Below are 22,499 nucleotides of genomic sequence, written 5' to 3'. Positions count from 1 at the left end.
GCCAGCAGAGCTCAGGCTGGGGTCACGCTGGTCCAGCAGTCCCCAAGGCCAGGCCCCTGGGAGGGACGGGAGGCTGCCCAGAGCCTGGGGAGGGGCGCATGCGACCTCCAGATGCAGGGCGTGGTCACACAGGTGCACATATCTGTCACAGTCCACATAACCCTACACTTAAAACGGCGGCATCTTCATGTGTAAAATATATTCTAAAAGCTGACGGATTGTAAGATGCAAAGGAACCGTGCGGAGCGGGGCCGTGGCTCAGCGGTGGAGGCTTACCTGGCATGAGTCAGGCACTGGGCTCGCTCCTCAGCACCACATAAAGACAAACAAACAAAATAAAGGTAGTGCGTCCATCTACAACTAAGAACACTTTTTTAAAAAGGAACCATGCAGAGCCAGGCGAGGGGGCCACACCTGTAACCCCAGCAGCGCGGGAGGCTGAGGCAGGAGGCTCTCCAAGCCAGCCTCAGAAACTTAGTGTCTCAAAATGCAAAATAAAAAGGGCTGGGGTTGTGGCTCAGTGGTAGAGCACCTCTGGGTTCAACCCCCAGTACCAAAAAAAGGAATCATGCAGAAACAGACCTTTTAGAAAAGCAAACACACTTAATAGAATATTAACATCTTCAAAAACATTCATTCTGGAAAATGTTTAAAAACAGAAAAGTAAAACAGGAAGAACACACCCAGCCCCAGCCAACGCCACACCTCTCACCTGCTTATAGAACTGCTGGTCCCCTGCCGCCCTGGTCTTGAGGAACTCTTCACTGTTAAACACTCTGTGCTCATAATTCAAGTGGTCCTTCACTTCCCTGACAAAGAGAGGGGTCAGGTGCCGCACAGTCAGAACTGTGAAAACACTGCTTTGGTCGCAGGATATGCCAAGACTCCCTCTGAAACCTGCCCCTCAGAGAGGTCAGTCCCAGCCCCCGAGAGAGCATGCGTGTGCACGGCAGCCATCCGCCGCCGTCCTGGCAGCTGTCCCCAGCCCGCGCCCTACCACCTCACGGGAATGTAAGTCCAGGGACCTCAGCACACGGTCTCCCACACTTAAGTACGATCCACAAACAGGATCGACGGGCTCACAGGCCACACCAGCACCTGTCCACACCTCCCTCCCTGAGAAGAAGAAGCAGGCCATCCGCAGGACACAGGGCTTCCTGATCTGTCACTGCGTTTTCTGCTTTTTTATCAGATCATCAATCTGGGGTGTTTAAAGAGGACAACCACCATGACACGGACCGTTCCACCTTCAGAGAACAGAGGAAAACAGCACCACTGCCTGTAACCGGCACCCTCCTGTCACCGCTTCGTGTGAGTAGAGGCGTCAGAAGAACACGCCATGACAGTAGGCTTTTGAAATAATCAGAGCACTGGCAAGTCAGCAGCTCTGCCAGCCCCTCCCGAGAGCCAGTGGCGGGCACCCTCGGCTACTGAGGGCGAAGCAGCCGGAAGAGCATGGTGGGAGGAGGAAGAGGGGGAGGAAGGCAGGCAGGCCTGGAAAGCACAGGAATCCCCAAGCGGTGTGACTCCCCAAATGGCCACCCACACAGGTCGGAAAGCGTCACCAAGCCCACACCCGCTGGTTCCTGGCTGCTCGGCCTGCTCCAGAGAAATGTGAGGGAGGCAGGAACCGGCAGTGGCATCTGGCAGAGTGATCTACCAGAACTGGGAGGAGGAAGAATCCGGGGGCTAATCCCAAGTGTCCCCTCTGGCCTGGCGACTCCCCTGCAAGTGGCTTCACTGTCTGGCCCACAGTCCAATGGAAATGCCCCCTGCCCCTTCCCCCGTGCAGGTATCTTGGGCAGCCCGGGCACTGGCCCCACCCTGGGCCAGCAAAGGCTCACAACCTGCTCTCCCGGCTCCTCCCCGGGGGTACCTCAGAGGCAGCCCTCCACATGGCCGCTGACCGGGAGACGGACAGACGAGGCCAGGCAGGGTTGGAGGACAACAGCAAGCCCCCTAGAGCTGCTGATGGTGGTGGTCACAGCAATCATCTCACGCTGCCAAGTGACCTCAGTGCCCTGGGCTCTGGGGCCACTGTCACCAGGAAGCCAGAGACTGGATGGCTGCCCTCTCCTGGGTGCTGGGCAGGCCCCTGCGATACCTGAAGATGCCCACGAGCAGCTGCAAGGTGACGTGCTGGATCTGGCAGTTGAGGGCCTGCTGCCAGGCTCGCCCGCGGGCTCGGCCCTCGTTCAGGTCCGTGCTGGAGCCCAGGTGGGCAAAGTGCAACTCCGGGTGCAGCTGGAGGTTCTGGACCCTGGGAGGAAGCAGACACAGCTGCACAACTTGAGCATGCTGGCTGTCACCAGGCAGAGGGACACGTCAGAATGCTGGGAATGCCTGGCAAAAACTCTGGAGGCAGGTGGGTCATTAACAACACACACGGAGGAGCACCGTCGCCTCCGACGTTCACGCGGGAAGGCTTGGACCCTGCGCACATTTGTCCCCACCCTGTCCTCCAGATCCCAGCTGCTGCCTCGTCAGGACACCATAGGACTTCTTGTTGGGCTGCTCCAGACTGGCCAGGCAGGGCTGCAGCAGAGACGGGCACAGCCCTGGTGGCTCCTCTCTGTGTCCCTACCAGGCAACATCAATGTCCCATGCCTGTACCGAGCAGCCTGGCTGTCACCTCTCTTGGCCCAGCCAGGGATGGTCAATGGCTCACCTTCAGGTCTTCACTCAGGGCAGGGACTCAGTTACTTCTGTCCACCCTGAGCCACCATTAAACACAGGGCCTGGCCTTCCCAATACCACCCTGGGCTGCACTTTGAGAGGGACTTTGGCCATCCACCAGCACATCTGCAGGCTTAAATATATAAAATTGACACAGCCAAGACAGACTTGCTCTGCAGCTACTCCTCAGCACCTACTAGCTACCAGGCATGGCTCTGAGCACTGACCACAGCAAAGCCTCTGCCTGCCCGGAGCTTCAGGTGGGAAGAAACAGAAAAACAGACAGAACCACTGCAAACAGGAGACCACAGGGAGGTCAGGCAGAGATGCCAAACCATAATGGGTTAGCCTCGGGCAGGTGAGATAGGGTGGAGAGCTACCCCAGGAGAGGACCAAAAACAGAGAGCGAGAGGCGAGACCCAAGCGCGGGAGCAGATGGAGTGCGGCAGGGGAGGGGCTCCCAGTTGCCCGGGCCCTGCGTGGCTCCAGCCCTGGGCAAGGCTGCAAGACCAGGTCCAAGGGGTCAGAAGAGCCAATGCAGGTCTGGCTGTGGCTCTGGACTCACTGCTCACTCCTGCTGTGCCTAGAAGCTGCCCCAGTCCTGGCTAACCTGACCCCGCAGACGTCAGGGGACCATGCTGCCTGGCAGGGTCACGACACCTGCAGTGCTGCTATTCATGGGTATCAACCCTGACAGAACACAGAACAGAGAGCCTGGCAGGGAAGGCAATGCCAATGCCTCTCAGGAAGCAGCCTCATGCTGCCACAGTGGCGGCCTGTGCTCCCACACTTCTGCTGCAGGCCCAGATGTAGGGGATGCAGCCTAATGGCAGCTGCACCCTCATGGCAACCTCCTCCTCATACATGGCCTGGAGGAGAAGGCTGTCCCCACCGCCTCCCCAGGACGCCATCCTTCCCTACCATCCACATGCTGGGTCCCCATCCCTGCCAGGCAGGAGGTGCTGGAGGCAGCAAAGAGGCCATGACAGATTGCGACACCCAGGGCTTCCGGAGGCTGGGAAGAAGGCTGCTGGCCCTCGTTCCTTCTGGCCAGCATACGTGCACTCATACATGGGCCCTGCAAGGAGAGCCCATGCAGCCTGGCCATGGGCGTCGAGGCTCAGAACAGATGTACCACTGGCTGAGATCCAGTAGTTCATGCTATGAAACAGTCCTCCGCAAGGCCTGCATTTATATTCTGGAACCCAGCAACGCAGACGTGGGTGGGAATCCTTAACCAAGCAAACACCTGAGGAATTCCAAGAACTGGCAAGGTCAGGGGAACAGCTCCTGCTTATCAGAAAGTAAATGGGACAAGTTTCGCTGTCGAGGTTCCCACGGAGAGTGGGTAGGGGGCATTCCCAAGCGAGAGCGCTTCACTCCTGGGCACAAACCTCCAGGCGCCTGCAGCAGCCACCCACATAGCCGCAAGGGCAAGTGGCCAGGCTCTCCCCAGGCTTGGCTGGCAGGCCTCCTTACTGCTTAAGAAGGCAGGAAGGCAACAGGTGGGATCAGCACAGATCAAGCATCCCTGACCCAATACGCAGGGACTGGCGATGCAGCGCAGAGGCGGGTGCTGACCCAGCACAGGGGAGGCCTGGGCTTGATCCCCAGCACCGGGAAAGTGCTTGGACCAAGAGTTTCAGATTTTGTGGAATATTTGCAGGAACATCATGAGATACGTTGGGATGAGACCCAGGTCTAAACAGGAAATTCATTCGTGTTTCATGTGCACCTTACACACGTGGACTGAGGTTCTGTTTACGATATTCTCAGTGAAACTGCGTTTTGACTGTGACCTGTCACATGAGGTCAGAGGAGGACTTTCCCACTTATGTAGTGAATATCCACACTCAAAAAGTTTTGGACTTGGAAACAGTTCAGATTTCAAATATTTGGATTAGGAATGCTCAACCTGTACTTTGAAGACACCTTCCAGGCAGAAAGGATAACCAGCACCCAGAGGCGAGGTGAGGCAAGGTCAGAAACGTCGCAGCAAAGGCACCGAGGCAGCCACGCTCCTGCTCCCAGGCTTCAGCTCCTCTGTCCTCTGATTCCCCCAGAAAACGGCAGGAAGCGGGTAGATCCCCAATGACCTAAATACAGCCACAGCCCTGGCCCCAGCAGACCCCAGGACAGCCTGGCTGTTTGCCAAGAGGCCTGAGCACAGCCACTGCGTCTCCTCACTGTCCCCACACCCTTGGGTCACTTCCGCGGCTCACAGGTGAGGTCTGTAAAGCAGCACGTGTACTGCTACCCTTGTATACAGCCCCAAGGGGAAGGTGGTCAGCAGCGCTGGGCAGTGACAAAGGGTCACACCCTCAGCATCCACTGGATGCTGTCAGAGGGCAAAGGCCACCACCGTCTGTCACTAGCACACAGATCCCGCCCATCTCCAGCATTTGAATGAATGAACCAAGACGCAACCTCAGAGGTTAGGGTTAGGATTAGGGTCAGGCACAGGACAGAGGGGTGAAGCGTATTCCAGGAGATGTGACTGTCCCATGAGTCTGTTGGGCCATAACTGGTATTTTGACAAGATTAAAGACAAATCACTTGTACTTTAAAATATTTATGAATAATTGCCAAATTCTAAATATATAAAACACTATCAATAATATAAAACTGGAAAAGATCCTCAAAGTAGCAAACACATAACTGGAACAAAGGTGTTCACGCACTCAGGCTATTCGCTGTTACCTCTGGACAAACATCTGTGCAGCCAGGAGAGGGATGTCAGGAATGTCCCGGTCACAGTCAGAGGACTTGCAGCAGGCGACGCTCCCATGATCGATGTCTATCAGCACTAAGCCGTCGGCTTCCTGGAAGGAACAAGGTCTTTAATTCGGATGCACTTTAAACACACATTGCACCTGCCGGGGCCGGACCGTCTGAGCTCCCGCCTCACGCACACAACCTGGTACTGTCTCCACAGGAATCCCGTGCGGCCCCAGCGACCCGGGGGCCGAGGCTGCGGCCGCGTCCCTCCTTGGCACACTCGTGCCCGCTCCTCACCCTGTTCGCTCTCAGTACAGCTCAGCTGCGCTCACCACAATCAGGTCCTGTCGCCACCGCCATCTGTCCCCACACAGAAGCCCGCACCCCATCGACGCCCCATCAACACCCTTCCCCGCGCCTCCTCCCTCTCCCCCGCGCCCACCGCACTTCCGCTGCTCCAAGTCTGGCTACTCAAAGGGCCCCAGACATGTGGATGCTCAGTGTCCTCGGACCTGCGGGTGTCACTTTGCACTTCCAGACTCAGCTGAGCCACAGCATGGTCAGAATCCCCTTCCACGCCACACTGAGTACCCCATGGCATGATGACCACTTGCCTTTCCCCGAGTCCAGAGCCTGCTGCAAGGAGCCCAGTACAGACACGGCATGGACTACTTCATGGAGTCCTGCGGAACATTCCAGAACTCCAGAAGCACGCCCCCAACATGGGCAGGGTCTGGGCTATGGGACACACCGTGTGGAAGTCTTCAAACATGCACACAGGTTACTTGTACAGTCTTATCTGTGACAAAACGCACAAATCAGGCGAGCAGCACCAGATTCTGGGGTCCTAGTCCCAGAATGAGCTCTCTGGAGGCAACCCTGCCTTTCAACCTGGGCCCGCCTCTTTTCAGGTGGCACAGGAAACACATGCACACGTCAGCCTCCTCTGGGCTCAGAGTCTAGTGGGGTACACGCACAAAACCCCGGGCACACGGCACTGCCCAGTGTGATGTGGCACTGGCAGGGCCTGCGTGCTGAGGAGGCAGGGCCGCTGTGATCCCTGCAGCTCCCTCCTGCAGGGCCGTGGCCCAAAGGACACGAAGCACCCCCGGAGGAGCCGGGACGCGTTCAGTGGGGCTGCCTGTCGGCTGGAGTGGCCACGTCGAAGCCAAAGAACTCTCCCTCCCCAGAGTGGACGAGAGGGACTCCCAGAGATGCACAGAAACTGGGCTCTGCGTGGCCCGTGGGTGACACTTTTCCGTGTCTTCCCAGGTCTCAGTGGCCTTTCCTGCTGCATGCTTTCCCCGTGACTCGCTGGGTTTGGTGTGAACACAGGACGTGCTGCCCCTCGTGGGAGGGACCACTGCTCCCCGCCTTTCTGCACGCATGGGTAAAGCGGCTGGGGGCAGAGATCTGCCTTAACCTCTAAGAGGGGGGACAGGAGCCTGGCGACAGGCTGCTCTCAGCCTGCAGACAACAGCCAGCAGCAGTGACGTTCGTTGTGCCCTCTGTCCACACGAAGTCGCACAAAAAAAAGGTCAAATGCAGACTATCCTGTATGGCTGGCAATAAGTACATGCAAAGCCGGAGGCTCGCTCCTGGGAACAAAGGCACAGCCAGACCCAAAGGGCCACCCGTTCACACCTATGGGAGAGCCAGGATCACAAGACTGAGGAGAGCCGGCCCCTCTGCACGCGGAGAGACCAGGCCCAGCCGTCCTCCGCTTGGCAGTCCCGCCTCTCGGCACACGCCCAGAAGAAACGAACCCAGGCCTAATGGCCGCGGCGGCACCGCTCTGGCCACCTACCACGCCCCACGTGGACGGCAGGGCCCAACGCCCATCGAAAACCCTCAAGCTGGACGCCGTCCATCAACTGTACCAACAGGCACGAGGGCTCTGCTCAGCAGTAAGAACAAAGTGCTGAAGGACGCCACGACAGGGAGCGTCTGCAGACGCGCTAAGTGAAGGGGCTGGGGCCCCGCGTGGATGGACCCCCGACAGCAGCCCGCCGCAGGGGCACCACCAGGGCCGGGAGGGCAGCAGTGGTGGAGCACCCAGGGGCCCCCTGCAGGTGGTGAATCGGCTGAATATGTGAAGAGCCACTGGCCTGCAGATGTCAGTGGAGTGGGCTCTGTGGCGTGTAGACTGCCTCTTGCTGACCAGATCCCCTCACCTGCTGTCTGCTGGCCTCCGCAGTGTCCGTCATGGACCTACCACAGCTCACCCCTTAGACATGACCGTCTCCAGTCAGCACGCCACCGCTCACGGGCACCCACTGTGTGCAGTGCCGCCCCACAGCCTCCCTGATCCCCACCCCACAGCGAGGAAGCTCACCACGGCCCTCCTGAGCAGCGGCCCCTGGATTCCCAGGCCCGGACCCTCCCACACTGTGCGCACCACAGCACCTGGCTGAGCGTCCTTCCAGGAAGAGGCTCCATAGCATCAATGAACACTAAGGCGGAATCAAAGAACCGAAACTAGAAAGCGTGTAGCAATAGCAGCAGCCACCAAGTACAAGCCCCAGCCGCACCCCGGGGCGCAGGATCTTCCTCAGCTGAGCCCTGCTCTCAAGGACGTGTCCTTGGCCCACTCAGAGGAGGACATGAGGCTCAGCAAAGCAAGGAACTTCCCAAGGTAGGACTGTGGGGAGGCAAGGCCCATAACTGGGTTCCACTGACTCCAATGCCTGCGCTCTGCTCACGGGGTCCACTGACCGGCTCTGAGCTCACGGGACGGGGAAGCGCATGAAGGCTCTGCAGCTTACAGTGCCGCAGGCTCCAGCCCACCGGGTGGAGAGACGATGCGAGAACAAACAGGAAAGGGTGCCGCGGGTGGCACAGCCCGAGCACAGGAGCCTCGGCACGCAGCGGGCTCCGCGCCTCCGCAGCACCAGCTAGGCTTTCTGTCTGTTCACCATGTTGTGCTGGGTGCTGGGACTGAGCCAGGCCTGTGCACGCTAAGCATGAAGCACTGTCCAACGCGACTCCCCGGACCCCCTCATGGACGCACGAGAACTTACTGCTCCAAACCAGATGCTCTATACCTGACCTTGCTGACTTCCCCAAAGTGGTCCAGGTGGCAGCCCATGAGAAAGGACGTAGGCGCCATGATAAAGTCCAGCATCTGAGCCGACAGGATGGGCACAAAGGTGTGCTGCCACTGCAGAGGGTGCAGGTAGACCATGAAGCACTCGGCGATGAGCGTCAGCAGGGCCCAGTCCGAGGAGAAGAACACGATCCGCTGCTCCGTCAAGATGCAGGCCAGGATCTGGGGGGAATCGGCGTCCCGTTTACACGCTTCCAATGGGCTTGGTAAACCACCACCCAACAGAACCGAGTGCAGGCATCACCCTGTTGCGTCATTTGTCAAAACCAAGGACCCCAGGGAACCCCACGCGAGCCCCACATGCCAACAGAGTGCTGGGGTGAGGGCAGCTCTGATAGCAGAAGAGAGGCCGGGAGCGCCTGGGGCTCTGCCGCAGCTGGCGCCTCACCACCTCCGGCCAAACGCTGCCCATGCCGTGGTGCCCCTCGGCAGAGGCGCCTGGCCACCCACCTGCAGCACCTTCTCGGGTCTGAAGCACAGCAAGGGCAGGTGGAGGTCCAAGTCAATGACGGGGCTCTGGGGGTCCGCTTGGGAGGGGAACACGACCTGCAGAGGCTTCATGTTGAGAACCTGTGACAGCCAAGGCCACGGCGAGTTCAGAAAGGGCTCTCGGTGAGGCCGAGATGCACTGAAGGTCACCATTTTGGTGTAGAAAACATCTGAGTTAGAAACCACTTTGGAAGACTCCAGTCACCACGTCAAGTCACAGAATAACACACTGGTCCAGAGACCTGCACAACTGCCCAGAGGCTCGCACACAAGCCCAGTCCTTAATGACCTTTTCTTAGTGAGCGTGCTGCCTTCAACTCTCAGTCACAACCTAGTCCCTGGCAAGACAAAGGTAAGCCACAACCCAAAAGTTAGTCCTGGCCAGCACAAATTCCAAGTCCAGCTTGTTTGAAGCATCCTTGGATATTGTGATATTCTTAGTTAGTACCTATTATCTATTCTCAGCATTTTCCAATTAATAGTCAAAGACCCTCAAAGACTTGCAATTCAAAAAATTTAAGAAAGACCTTTTGTTTTCCTAAATGACATTATTTTGGAATAATGCTCCAATTCACAGAATGCTCGGTGAGTGTCAAAGGACCCAGTTGGGGAATGGGAGACTCCGAGGGGAGGAAGGTGTGCTCCCTTCCAGAGAGAGAGCACCCAGGGTGACCGCATGCAGCAGCAGAGGGCAAGATGAGGGTCAGGAATGAGGTGAAGCGGGCAGACCAGTGCTTCCCAAATCACCCGCCAGGAAAAGCTGGCTGGCCAGAGTGGCGTGGCAGGCACACGGCCAAAGGGGCGATCGGTGTGAAAGGGGCCCACTGGGCACCAGTGCAGTTGGACAAAGGGTGCAGAGAGGACGGTGCGCTGCCTGCCGCCAGGCACATGGGGAGGACAGCACAGAGGTCAACAGACCAGGGCCACAGCACGGGCACTCCTGGACGCCATGCGGGTGCTCCTGGGCTCAAGGCAGAGCAGGCGTGCAGACCTGCTCGCTGCTCCGGACCTCACCGAGCACTGCCGAGCTCGAGGACGGAGGCACAGATCTCCGTGGCTGGACAAGAGACTGCCATGAACCCAAGATCCAAACTGCTCCAGAACCCCGGACTTCCTGAGCACTGGCGTGGCACCACGTGGAAGTGCCATGCTGGCCTGGTGGCACGGGCTGCAGCCAAAACGTGGCAACCAAAAACACGGGCACACCAAAACCCGGCATAAAAACGCCTTCAACCGTGCGTATACACGTGAGGCACAGACAGACCTGCGTTCAGATGGGTCCCATTCACAAGGCACCTCATGCACCTGCAAACATGCCAAGATCTGAAACACTTCAGGCCTGCACTGCGGACACGGGGTCCTCAGCCTGCACCCACGAAACAAGGGTGTTCCACACTGCGGGTCCTGGGGAAGGGAGGCCAGCCGCCCAGCACCTGCACTGGAATGCTCTGGCGGGACCTTCCATGGTTGGAGTCATATTGAATACGCACATTTTAGTCAGGCACGGTGGCACAGGCCTATAATCCCAGCAGCTCGGGAGGCTGAGGCAGGAGGATCGTGAGTTCAAAGCCACCCTCACAAAAGCAAGGTGCCAAGCAACTCAGTGAGACAGACCTGACTCTAAATAAAATACAAAATAGGGCTGGATGTGGCTCAGTGGTCAAGTGCCTCTGGGTTCAATCCCCAGTACCAAAAACAAAACAAAAAAAGATTAAAAACACACACACACATTTTAAATTTAGGATCACATGTCTTCCTCTAAGAAAAATTTATTTTTTAATAGCCATAATTTTAAAAAAATGTAGAGGACCGAGCTGTATATGTATAATCTTCTAGAAGGGACTAATAAAGTGAAACTCAACTTGCCATGTACTAAACATTTCAAGGTGTTTAACAGATGCCCCCAAAAAGAAAGAAAAGAAGAAGGAAGCAGGGGAGGTGGGTTTGGAAAGGGCCACATCCCACGCCGCCTGCCTCGCTCAGCAGTCTATTGTTACCCAACAACAGGGGAGCAGGATGCCACTTCTCCAACCCGACCTCACCCGAAAGCCCCATGCCGGGGCAGCCAGCGACACTTCCCCAAACAGAGCCCAGCGTGGGAACGTTTGTCCACTAATCAGATGACCCAGCGGCACTTCCAAGAATAACAAAAACATAAAACCAGTTATCAGACAGGAGACATAGTAACAAACACGATGCCCGTTATTTAAGACAAACAACAGGAGAATTGCTGATTTATGCAAATTATTCTACTGAAAGAAAGGCTGAGGTGTCTATTTCCTGCATAGCAAGAGGTGAACAGGTGGGCGCTGCAGTTCCCCATGACATGCCACCAGGTGTTCATCGTGAGGGCTCAGCAACCCAGGCCTGATACTCACTCTCACCTCCAGAAAGAGCACGAGGAAGCTCTGTAAGGACCGAAAGCAGCGCTCCAAACCCCGCAGAAACCTGGGAGGCAGCCTAAGACACTCAAGCCATCTTCAACACACAAAGAAAAAGGGCCATTAAATTCCAGATCGACTTGCCAGATGGAGCGGTCCAGGCGGTGGAGTAGGTATCAAGGACAGTCTCGCAGCGAAATCTTTTATGTGATTGTCAACTTCAAAATCGTTACAGAGCTTCAGATGAGTCAATAAGCTGAAAAAACAAAAACCGAGTCGCTATCACCCTTGGCCTTTCTAATCAAGCTGGTCTCCTTCAGGGTGTCCTGGGCAATTCCAGAGCCTTCCCCACAAGTTATGGGAGGGCGTCTGGGGCTGCCTGGGAGGGACACGTGAGGGGCAGGTCGGAGGGAAGGCCTCGTCATGTTCTGGCTCTTGCTCTGGTGCTGGGTAGACAGGTTGTGTTCAATTTGGGAAAAAATGCTGGAACTGTATTTTTCTGCATGTATGTTACACATCAATAAGAAAAAAAGAACCAACGGTATCTTAAAGGAAAGTGCTTCAGAACATTTGTTTCCAAAATGCATTCCAACTTTTTTCAAGGATGTGATTTAAAAACAATGAGCCCCCAGGCATGGGAGCACACACATGTAACCCCAGTGACTCCAGAGGCTGAGGCAGGATCTCAAGTTCAAGGCCAGCCTCAGCAACTTAGTGAGACCCCCAACAACTCAGCAAGACCCTTCTCAAAATGGAAAATAGAAAGGACTAGGGATGTGGCTCAGGGATAAGGCATCCCTGGGTTCAATTTCCAGTGCCATGAAGATCATATATGTACACATATACATGCATATGTATGCAGCTCTTTCTTATATTTACACATACCAATGTGTAAAAGGGGAAGTGGCTGCCTGGGACAGAGGGACTGGACTCAGCGCTAACCAAAGAGGGTGCATCAAACCTGGGGAGGGACAGGACTCCATGTGTCAGTCATAGTGGGGGTCACGCAGTGTGCTCATCTGCCAAAACGCACCTTACCTATACTTAAAGGGGCGGGCATTATTGCAGTAGGTCTACATCAACCTCAATAGGTTGGCGTTCAGAACTTCACAGGTAAAAGTACAATTGTTGGTACCTGCAGGGGGCTGATGCAAGGACCCCGCAGAGGCCTAGGTCCTTATGGACAATGATGATATTTGCAGAGAACCCTCAGGGCCTCCGTGCACTTTGTCACGTTAGCTTTACTCCAAACCTGACACCACATAAGTGCCATGTCAAATGTTCTGGGACTGATGACAGGGGTGTCTGCACCTGTTCAGGGCAGACACGACTTTTCCCCAGACATTTTCAATGCACGGCTGGTTGACTCTGGATGCAGAAGCCACTGGCATGGAGGTGACTACATGGGTTAAGGGACACAAAACCAGAGAGGAAGCAGGAGCCCCTCTGAGAACTACGAGGGCGTGTGGTCTGCCGTCGCAGTGGACAGATCCATCTGCCTTCTTGTTGGCTTCGGTCATTCATCTGATAGATGTTTGTGAGGTCGCAGTTGGTGCTACACTTGGGTCCACGTCAGTGACAACCCGGCCCTGAAGGCAGTGTGACCAGGAGGGAGGATGACCCTGGCTGGGGAATCACACGAGGACATGAAGGCCACCACTGAGTGTCCAGGGCTGGCTGTGTGACGGCAGTGTCCAGTGGGGTCCCACGGGGTCAGGCAGTGACTCAGGAAGGACACTGTGGCCTGTCATTCCCCCACAGTGGGTCTGGACCTTTCTTCCCACCATGCTGTGAGCCTGCTACGTGCCCAGCAAATCCAAGTGCTTTTATTTTCACTCTAAGTAAGAATAATCATTCAGACAGCAGCAGGATTTGGAGATAATTCAATATTCCTCCACATTTTCATTTATTGTAAAATATCTGAGAGCATTCACAAAAAATTTAAAAAGAAAAAACTACCCATAATCTATGGCACAAGGAAGCCTATTCCCGCCCAAGGGGAATATCTGAACTGTGAATTCTTCCGCATATGAACCCCAGCAAATGAAGAGGCCCCTCGCAATGGACGCCCACTGCCCAGCCCCACCAGGTGTTGCCGTGTTCACCCCACTGGCTGTGCAGCCTGGCTCGAGCCCGGTGCCCCCAGAGAGGAACTCTTCCCCACACGTCTGCCTTAACACCCAGTGGGAGGGCCCTGGAGCCAACCACTGCAGCGCCCGGCAAACGCCACCCTGGGCCAGGACCTGCGCTTGGAGTGAAGCGAGTTGGCAGGGTGTGCTCCGGGGAACACAGGTTATCAGCCAGGAGGTGTCCCGACTGCGGTCCCCTCGCCAGCTGGGTGCCAGCGTCACTGCGGACGACCCTGCACTTGCTCAGCACGCTGGGCCGTTCCGCTATGACCCCCGGAGCGCTCTACGTCTGTGGCAGTGTAAAGCGGGCGGGCTGCTCTGAACTATGCTCAGACCAGCCACGTTCTAAACAGCAGAGCGTGAAGGTGCCAGAGTCCTCACTATGGCCTCTGTGGGCCTGGACGGTGACTCCTGCTCAGCCAGCCGGCCGTGCGGCAGGTCCCTGGGGTCCAGGCGCAGGGTCTGAAACCAGCGTCCCTGACAAGCAGCCAGCACCGGTTTGGTGACTGCCACAGATGGCCTTCAGGGTCTGCCCCTCAGGCTCTGGTACAGCACAGCTCCAAGGCCGTGGCCTCGTGGCTCGAAGGCAAACAGCTCCGACACCGGGTTCTGGGGACTGGGGCACGTCCACACTCAGGGCCGCCGCCTCCCACATCCCAATGATCTCCAAAGAGAACAGGACCGTGGGCCACAAAATGCCTCCAACCTCTCGGATATTCTTTACGATCCCACTGTCCCCTCAGCAGAAGCAGCAAGACCAGCAGGAGCTACCCAGAGCGGCCAGTGTTAAAAGCCAAGAAAACACATCAGAACAAAGAGCCACCCAGTGTCCTCAGACAGCCAGGAAGAGCTTTTCCTGATACACGTCTATTCAAAACACAAAATAAAACCCTCCATATCGACTCCCTCCACAGCTTGGGGTCAGCTCCCACCTCCTGCCACTGCGTCCCCATACTCGTCAACAGAAGAACCTGGGTTTTCAGAAGAGCTCCTGCTGCCACGCCCCACGGCCAGCCATCACCCCTGCCCCAGGCTCAGGGGACAGCCAGACGGCTGCAGAGACCCAGCTCACCAGGAGAGGCAGTCCTTGAGGGAGTTGTAGTAGGGGCATCTGGAGACCACGCACACCGCGAAGGGGACGAAGCAGCCGGCAGCGCTGGCGGTCGGCCCGGACGGCTCCCAGTGTGCCCTGCCATTGTAGAAGCAGCACTCCTCCTAGGGAAGAACAATGGTCACCCGTCACCTCCCATGCCAATGTCCGCGGGGCCCTCGGAGAAGCTGGACCTCCAGGTGCTGGGGCCCCGCAACAAGACGCATGCCCACCCTGGAGAGGCCGACGGCCTCGGGATGAGGACACCGGTCAGACCTCAGGAGGATCCAGCAGGGACCAGGCTCTGCTCCAAAAGACAAGACCCCAGGAGCAGCAGCAGGGGTCTGGCGAGGGGCGGGGTCATGCAGGCCCCTCTCTCCAAGGAGCTGCTCACAGTGGGTCTCAAGTGACACAAGACTGGGCTCACCAACTGGGCCTTGTGGGAGGGACGTTTGCTTGGGGGTTTTGTCTTTTATTTTGTGTAGGGATAGAGGTGCACAATGACAACTCCAGTGTGGGTTCTATTTCAATCTGGGGTACTTATATCTCAGCAAAGGAGAAGCCAGGAGACAGTCCTCGTTTGTTTGTCCACCAACATTCAATGAACATCCACTGCTGTCGGGTGGGATGGCCTAAGTTCAAACCCTGGTGTCTGTGTGAACTCAGGAAAGCAACTTAACTCGTCTGTGCCACCGTTCTGTCTATAAAGTGGGGCTGACACGAACAGTCCATACCCTTGCTCACTGGGGTAAGGGTTAAGTGAACCACACAAGGTGCTTAGGCCAAGGTGGGGCCGGGCTGCTCCCACACGGGGGCTGTAGCTGCTGTGGCAGTCAGAGGGAGGCAGGGGTCACCCCGAAGTCCCCCCCGTCTGCACTGCCCATGAGCATACACGGGCAGAGTCATCTGATTATGTCTTGTGCCCAGACACCTGGGCAGTCTTGATGGAAGCACAATGGGACCAAGAGAGGAACACCTCAGGCCTCTGGGGGCCGAGGGGAGCCGGGGTCAGGCGGCCCTCTCCACTGTGCAGACCTCAGAGAAGTGCAACTGGCTGTTGCTCCTGGAAGCGTGTAGCGGGACGGGCGCCCAGCCTGCAGCACTGGCGCGTCCCCCGGGGAGTCCCGAGGGCCTGGAAGCTTCGAGGAGCACTGTGACCCTACAAGCTTCCCCAGGCCAGCTGATCGCCACGCCGGAGGCTTGCCTGAACAAGCCAACACAGGAACAAAGTGTGCTCAGAACCCTGCACCCAGGCAGCCTGCTCAGCAGGCAAAGGACACACGTCCATCATCGGACAAGTCAAATGTGGACCACCCGTGGAAAAAAGGAATGAAGCCTGGCATATGCCATGCTGTGGTGGGCCTGGAGACCACCCACAAGACGAAAGGCACCTGACACACAAGGCCCGGCAGCACACAACTCCACACAGTGAAACACTCAAGACAGAAAGAAGAGGGGCACGGGGCGGAGGGAAGGGCAGTGAGGGCCTGGCCGGCAGGGGGCTCAGGAGACAAAAGTCTCCTGGAAACAGAGGTTGCAGGAGTTTCAAACTTCAACACGATACTGCATCCTTCACCGCAAGGCCCAGAGGGAAGCAGCGGGCACCTACGTGCAGGGGCCGGTAGTACTGGGCAACCACACCGTAAGTTCTGTTCCCGCAGATGTCCGTCAGCACCAGGAAATGCACCTGGTCCTCCTTCGGTTCAGAGGCCACGCGCAAGCCCCCTGTAGGCAGAAGAAAAGAAAGAGGCTCATTCTGCCTGTGGCATCCACTAGAAGGTCAGGGCCACCCATGGACCAACCTTTAGGTGCACAACACACCCCAGGTGCCAATGGTCCACGGGTTGCCCTGAGGCCCAGGATGGGCTCGCTCCTCCATGCTGCTCTAGTGGGTCTGGGTCCCCCTGCGCACAGCAGCTTCTTTAGAGCCACTCTGGCTGAGCAACTGGTGTGTGGGCACAGTAGGGCCAATGCTGACAGGGTCAGAGATTCACCTCCTGGGCACAGCAGCCCAGGCCACACCTGCTCCCCAGTTGAAACCTTGTGACTAGGAAACGGCATGAGGCTCTCGACAGGAACTGGAGAGGAACTTGGGCCAAGCCCTCAGTCTGAGTGTCTGGCACTCCAGTTTGAAATTCTTAACAGCAGAGAAAAACGAAGCCCAGAAACATAAATGGAGCGCTCAGGACAGAGTCAAACCTGTGCTCCTTGCTCCAGAAAAGCAGAGAAGGGGGCTCCACAAACTCGGGGTAAAAGCCCTGCAGGCCTATCGGACGCAAGTCAGCCCACCTGCCAAGGGCTTTTAAGTCAAAGTGGAAAAGCCCCGAGCCTGCCAGCTCACTGTGCCCGTGGCGATCCCACAGCCTCTCTTCCTGGACTCGGTTTTCCAGTGATTTAGATTTCCCTTCAGCTTTAAACCTCCCCACCTGAGAACACCGAATCCCATGAACCCACCCTGGGCACAGCAAGGGCACTGGCTCAGCTGCTCACCCCACTGTCCTCAGCATGGGGACGTAGAGGAAGAGACCACGCTGTGGCAAGCCAGCACAAGGCCACAGTCTGCCACCCCGTGTATGGTACCTGGAAAGCACAGCTGGGGCAGGGCAAGGAGGTCCACGCCACCCGGGACGCTGATGCCTTCAGAATCCAGCCCTTTGGGGTCCCCCGGGACCCCCCTCCAGGGTTCCATTTTGGGCTTCTCTCTCCTCTTCCTGAAGGAGCGCCTTCTGGCTTTCCCGAGAGTAGCGCAGCTTGCACCAGCCACCTGACCGTCCCCTTTACTGATAAAAGGAGGCACGAAAACAGACAGAACCTCTGGGTCAAGTGAAGAAAGGCTTCTGATTCCCCTTTTCTGGGCGACCTAAAAAAGAGAGACATAACCTCACTGCACATGTGCATCTTCCTTGTGGATGTTCTTCCTCACTCAGCAGCCCCCACCCAGGTGGCCTCGCCTCCCCAACTCAAGTGGTTCCACGTTGTCCTTTAGAGGTGTCAGCATGAGTCGCTTTCCCACCCAAGGCTCGAGTCAGTGACGACTGCCCTGCACAATCCCCTCCGGAATTTCCCAGGCCCTGCATCCAGGCAAGCCACATAACCTCCTGGTGCTTGGTGCTACAGCTGTAGAGCACGGACAGCCACCCCCATGGGAAGCACTGCAGATCACAGTCAGGTGCTATGATCCAAAGACCTGAGTTCAAAACCCAGCTCTGTCCTGAACAAGTCACGTGGCTCTGAGCTGCCCTCTCAAGTGGTGAGTGCAGGGAACAAGGACAGTCATGTAGATCAAGAGCTGAGCCAACAGGGAGGCCCCAGGAAGGCAGGAGCCACCAGCATGGGGAGGCCAGAGGGCAGACACAGGGAAGGGCTCCACACGTCAAAACCTCTATGCAAACACAGCCCAGGTGCCAGGCCCACTGGCCATCACTCACATGGGCAGTTGGACAGAGGAGCAGGGAAGGCTCTGACAGACACGAGCCAGAGACACAGCCTCCTCCACTGCCCACAGGGTCCCTTGGGATAGTAAAAGGGGGATGCTTGGACTGAATTCTTTAGAATATTAAGTTGGTACAAGATTTTTTTGTACCTTTAGTCTCTCCATCTCCCCCAAGTTCTGCAAAGAGAAGGAGGAACACAACCTCTCCTTCCAAACAGCTCCTGACAGTTCCCACCACAGAGCAGGGTGGGCACGCAGGGCTGCCAGGCTGGGTTCGGATCTTCCAAAGGACTTGGGCAAAATGCAGCCCCTGAGACAAGCAGGCAGCTCTGGTACTGAGCTAGCTACACCTACCCTGACCTGGAGCTCCTCATACACAGGATACAGGACAGGAGGCAGCTGGCAGGGCTGGGGAGTGGGCACTCAAGGGTTTCTGATGGATACCAGGAGGGCCACACTGTCCCCAGCAGTGAGGAGGCCTCAGTGGCAGAAAGAGCAAGCTAACAGCCGACATTCCGTAGAGTCCACGGAGCAAGGGGAGCCTGTGCCCCGCCCCGCGAGGGGCTTTGGCAGCATGCACAGCTTAGTAAGCACCCGACACTCAATTCTGCCAACAATCTGTTTATATTTGGGGGAAATACACTGGGAGGAACAAAGACCAAACATGAGAACCCATATCGCTGTGTCATCTGAAAGTCTCTCAAGTCCCTCACATGAAAGGTATTTCTCCAGTCTCATGAAACCTCCTCTAAAACTCTCACCAAAATCCACAGCTCTGACCCCTTAGCTGGAAACGTGCGTGTCTGTATCTTCCTCCCACAGAGTTATAGACATAGAGACTGCTCTTTCCTGAAGGGATAAGCAACCCAGTGCCACTGTTCACAAATAACAACAATGTACTACTAAAGGAAACACCAGGACGGGAAGGCACTCCCACGACGCCAGGACGGTGAGGTAACACCCCTGCACAGCCCGGGACACTTCCTTCCATTTTTCCTATATCCAGACCGAACTCAGGACATGTCTTCATCACACAGTCAAGGATTCCAATGGCACCCTTGACTGTCCACCTTGCGGCGTGGCTGCCCTCCCCGTTCACAGCCGCACAGTCTCACTCACACATTCACCATCCCAGGGCAACGCCCGGGGGCCGCAGTCTTTGCCTGCTGATTACACAGCAACGTACAGTCTCACCAAACCCAGCTGCACAGGCCAGTTCCCTTGTAGACCACCTACAGGAGGTGGGAAGCCCAAGAGTGAGCACAGGTGACTCAGGATGTACGGCTCACAGGCCAAGACGGCCCAAGCCTCCCCTGCCAGCCTGTACCAGGGCTTGCGGCTGCCTGCCACTTTAGGAAGTCCCAGGCAATGACTTACTAAACCTCTCCCAGCAGCCCTCATTTCAGGTTAAGCCATTTTGTCCCATCGTCCCAGATGGGGAACACCTTTAAAAACATGAATTGAGCAACAAATATGCCACTTATGGTAACTCTGAAATAACATACAAATATTTATTATGTTCAGAATTGAAAACTTGGGAATAGTTTTTTAAAGCTAATTACAAAGTAAAAACCACAACACCAGGGGCTGGGGAGATAGCTCAGTTGGTAGAGTGCTTGACTTGTAAGCAAAAGGCCCTGGGTTCCATCCCCAGCACCCCCCCCCCAAAAAAAAAAACCCACAACACCCCAACTCATTTGAGCCACAGATACATTTTCATGACTTGTCAGTATAGGAATCATGGCTAATGAAACAATGGGAATTAACAGACTTGTTAAATGCTCCAGAACCATGTTATCAGACACAGACACCACGTGGCACTGCAATTCAAACTCGTCAAAACTGGGGGATGCAAAACCCAGTTTCTGGGCAGCACTGGCCACATTTCAGGTGCTCAGCAACTGCCTGGCCAGGGGCAACCATATGGACAGCAAGGACATAGAACACTGGGCCATTGCGAGCAAGTTCTGTTGGACAGTACTGTCCCAGGAACAGAAGGCCAGGCTGCCTCCACTAAGCCACAAAACCGCACCTCCACACCCCGGAACTGTGCTGGTAACCTGCACTGCAGAAGGTGCCGAGGCACTCTGGGCCACTCTGGACTCTGATGCATCTGCTCCACCACAGCCACCAAGGAAGGGGGGCCTCCGCAGGCAACAGGTAGAGGGGAAGGCACAGCAGCCCACCTCCAGGGTTCCTTGCCACCATTTCTGACAAACCAACACCCACACCACCTGAGACACAAAACATAAAGGGGGACCAGGGTACCTTAACCTTAAACTGGATAGTCCTCAGACCTCTGGCTTCTGTTCTCGTGTGTGAATAAATGCCTGAACCACAGAGAAATGGTGATTTTAAGAAGTAAAATTAAAAATTATTTGAAAACCTTGGATATTCAAAATAGAACTGCTACAAAAAAACTAAATAAAATCATATAACTTGTTACAACTAACCAGTTTTATGATATTTTTAGTAATTGTTGATTCAGAAGTAGGGTTACTGCAGAAGTTTATCCATCTCCTTATTCTTTTTTCCCAATCCCTTGACTGTTTTCTTTCCACTCTTTACCAAACCCCTAGCAAATCGGAGTATAATAGCAAACTGTCCCCTCTCACTGACCTAGAGGAAAGTGCAGGCTGTTTCATTCAGGAAAGTACCACTGTAAATATTCCAGTTGACTCATCCTGTGCTCAGAAGAAATGCCTCACGACGAGTAACCGAGAGACATGTTGTAATGGCCCAGGAAGCAAAGACGATGGCCTGCCCAGGAGACCACAGTAGAACCACATTGCTTCCTGTTCCAAGAAGGGGAGGCAAAGTCACTTGGCAAACTAAATCAAGCAACAGGGCATGTACATCAAAAGTGGATACCTGGCATTACAGGGGATCTAAGAGTAGAAAAGGAAAGACAAGCAGAAATAATTTCCATATAAGAGCAAGGCTTTCCACTGAAGTCAAAATTGGCTTTGTACTAAAACCTAGCAGTAGAAACTACCAAGACGTTAACAGACATTCACCAGTTAAGATAAGTAATGTTTAACTTCTCTGAGTGACATCCACTCAGCACATAGCTCACTTTTCCTGGATAGCCGGCCATCCCTCAAACACTCATGCCTCTCCTAGAAAGAGGGGAAGGGGCTCAGTGAGACTAGGAGGCACCCTGCCAGACATGCTGGGAGGAGAAAAAGGGGCAAAGGCAGATTCAAAAGAGAGCCCAGGTTCCAGAAAAGTTGAGAACACAGGAAAGAAACAAGGAGAACAAGATTTTCTAAAACTGCTGTTTCCCAGAGAAGGGGATATGAATTTGCTCTTAGGGGGGCTAGGGTTGGAGGGGGAGCCCTGATTGTGGGGGTTACTGGTTACTGCAAGATAGAAAAACAGCTAGGCTTCATCCCACGATCACCACAGTATCTTAAGCTGCTGGTTAAACCTAAAACTTGAAATCTCATTATTCTGAGTCTACTGCGGAAGTCACTATTTAAGAGACTATTAATCTTTGTGTAATGAAAGAAATCATTTAATCAGCTAATTGCAAGGAGGTGAACTCCGGGAAATCCTGGGGGCATCCTGAGGGCAGAGGAGACCAAAGAGGCACAAGGGCGCTGAGAAACGCTCCAACCGACGCGAGGCTTTTGCATCATGACAATCACCAGGTGCAAATTCAGCCAGCAGCCGCCCTGGAGAGAGGGTCCTTGGGGAGCAGAGGGGAAGGTCCCCATTAAGGCTGTTTGGAGAAGAGCTGCTGGTCTTGGCCCCAGGCAGACTGATGGTACCTGCCCGGGCCGTGCTTGCCGGCAGCCCACTCGGCAGGCGCGCGGGGTCCCCCGAGGGCGTCCTGGACTTCGAGGACCCGCAGGAGCCCGGGACCAAGGAGCGCAGAAGCGGGATGAGCGCGGACACAGCCGTGGAAGCCCATGCCTGCCCCCGGGCGCCTGGGTGCCCCCGCGGCACTCGCCCAGGTCGGACCCCGCTCTCCACCTCGGTATTCCCGCCGGCCCCTCACCTGCTCGAGGCCGCGGAGGCTGTCCTGAGGGGCGCCCAGCAGCGCGCACAGCTCCAGCAGCCCCGAGGGCAGCGACAGATGCTTTGGCTTGGCCTCCGCCATGGCCGGCCTGCAGCCCGCTGGGTGCGCCACGCTCGGGCGCCTGGAGCCACCGCACAGCCTGGGGCCGGTCCCGTGAGGGCCGCCCACGGGGCAGGGCGCGGCTTGAGGGGGCGGGGCCCCAGAGTAAGCGACCCGGCGGGACGGGGCGGGGCTTGAGGGGGCGGGCTCCAGATGAGCAGCCCGGTGAGACGGGGCGGGGCTTGAGGGGGCGGGGCCCCAGAGCGAGCGACCCGGCGGGACGGGGCGGGGCCTGAGGGGGCGGGGCCTCCGAGAGCGGCCGGGCGAGACAGGGCGGGGCTTGAGGGGGCGGGCCCCAGATGAGCAGCCCGGTGAGACTGGGCCCTGCGGGGGCAGGGCCCCGTCGTCATTTCC

General features: G+C 56.3%; 1 protein-coding gene across 3 annotated transcripts in view; it reads right to left on the bottom strand.

The window, feature by feature from the left end:
- Nucleotides 1-22,173, bottom strand: part of DENND3 (DENN domain containing 3) — a 46,595-nt gene extending 24,422 nt beyond the window's left edge. The window contains exons 1-10 of one of the 3 annotated variants that reach the window (XM_079106839.1): nt 22,026-22,173; nt 17,170-17,449; nt 16,199-16,314; nt 14,572-14,714; nt 11,515-11,626; nt 8,951-9,070; nt 8,444-8,662; nt 5,377-5,498; nt 2,105-2,260; nt 713-809 (exon numbers count right to left, since the gene is read on the bottom strand). In XM_079106839.1, the coding sequence (XP_078962965.1) occupies nt 713-809; nt 2,105-2,260; nt 5,377-5,498; nt 8,444-8,662; nt 8,951-9,070; nt 11,515-11,626; nt 14,572-14,714; nt 16,199-16,314; nt 17,170-17,449; nt 22,026-22,127 (1,467 nt within the window). In that variant the 5' untranslated portion in view covers nt 22,128-22,173. Of the gene's footprint in view, nt 1-712; nt 810-2,104; nt 2,261-5,376; nt 5,499-8,443; nt 8,663-8,950; nt 11,466-11,514; nt 11,627-14,571; nt 14,715-16,198; nt 16,315-17,169; nt 17,450-22,025 lie in introns of those variants that run through there. The other 2 variants (XM_079106838.1, XM_079106837.1) reach the window with 2 other exon arrangements.
- Nucleotides 22,174-22,499: the final 326 nt, after the last annotated feature.

This window comes from Sciurus vulgaris (assembly GCF_902686455.1).
Source record: "Sciurus vulgaris genome assembly, chromosome: 1".
Classification (NCBI taxonomy): domain Eukaryota; kingdom Metazoa; phylum Chordata; class Mammalia; order Rodentia; family Sciuridae; genus Sciurus; species Sciurus vulgaris.
The sequence above is the reverse complement of the archived record's forward strand: the minus strand, read 5'-3'. Positions and strand labels throughout refer to the sequence as shown.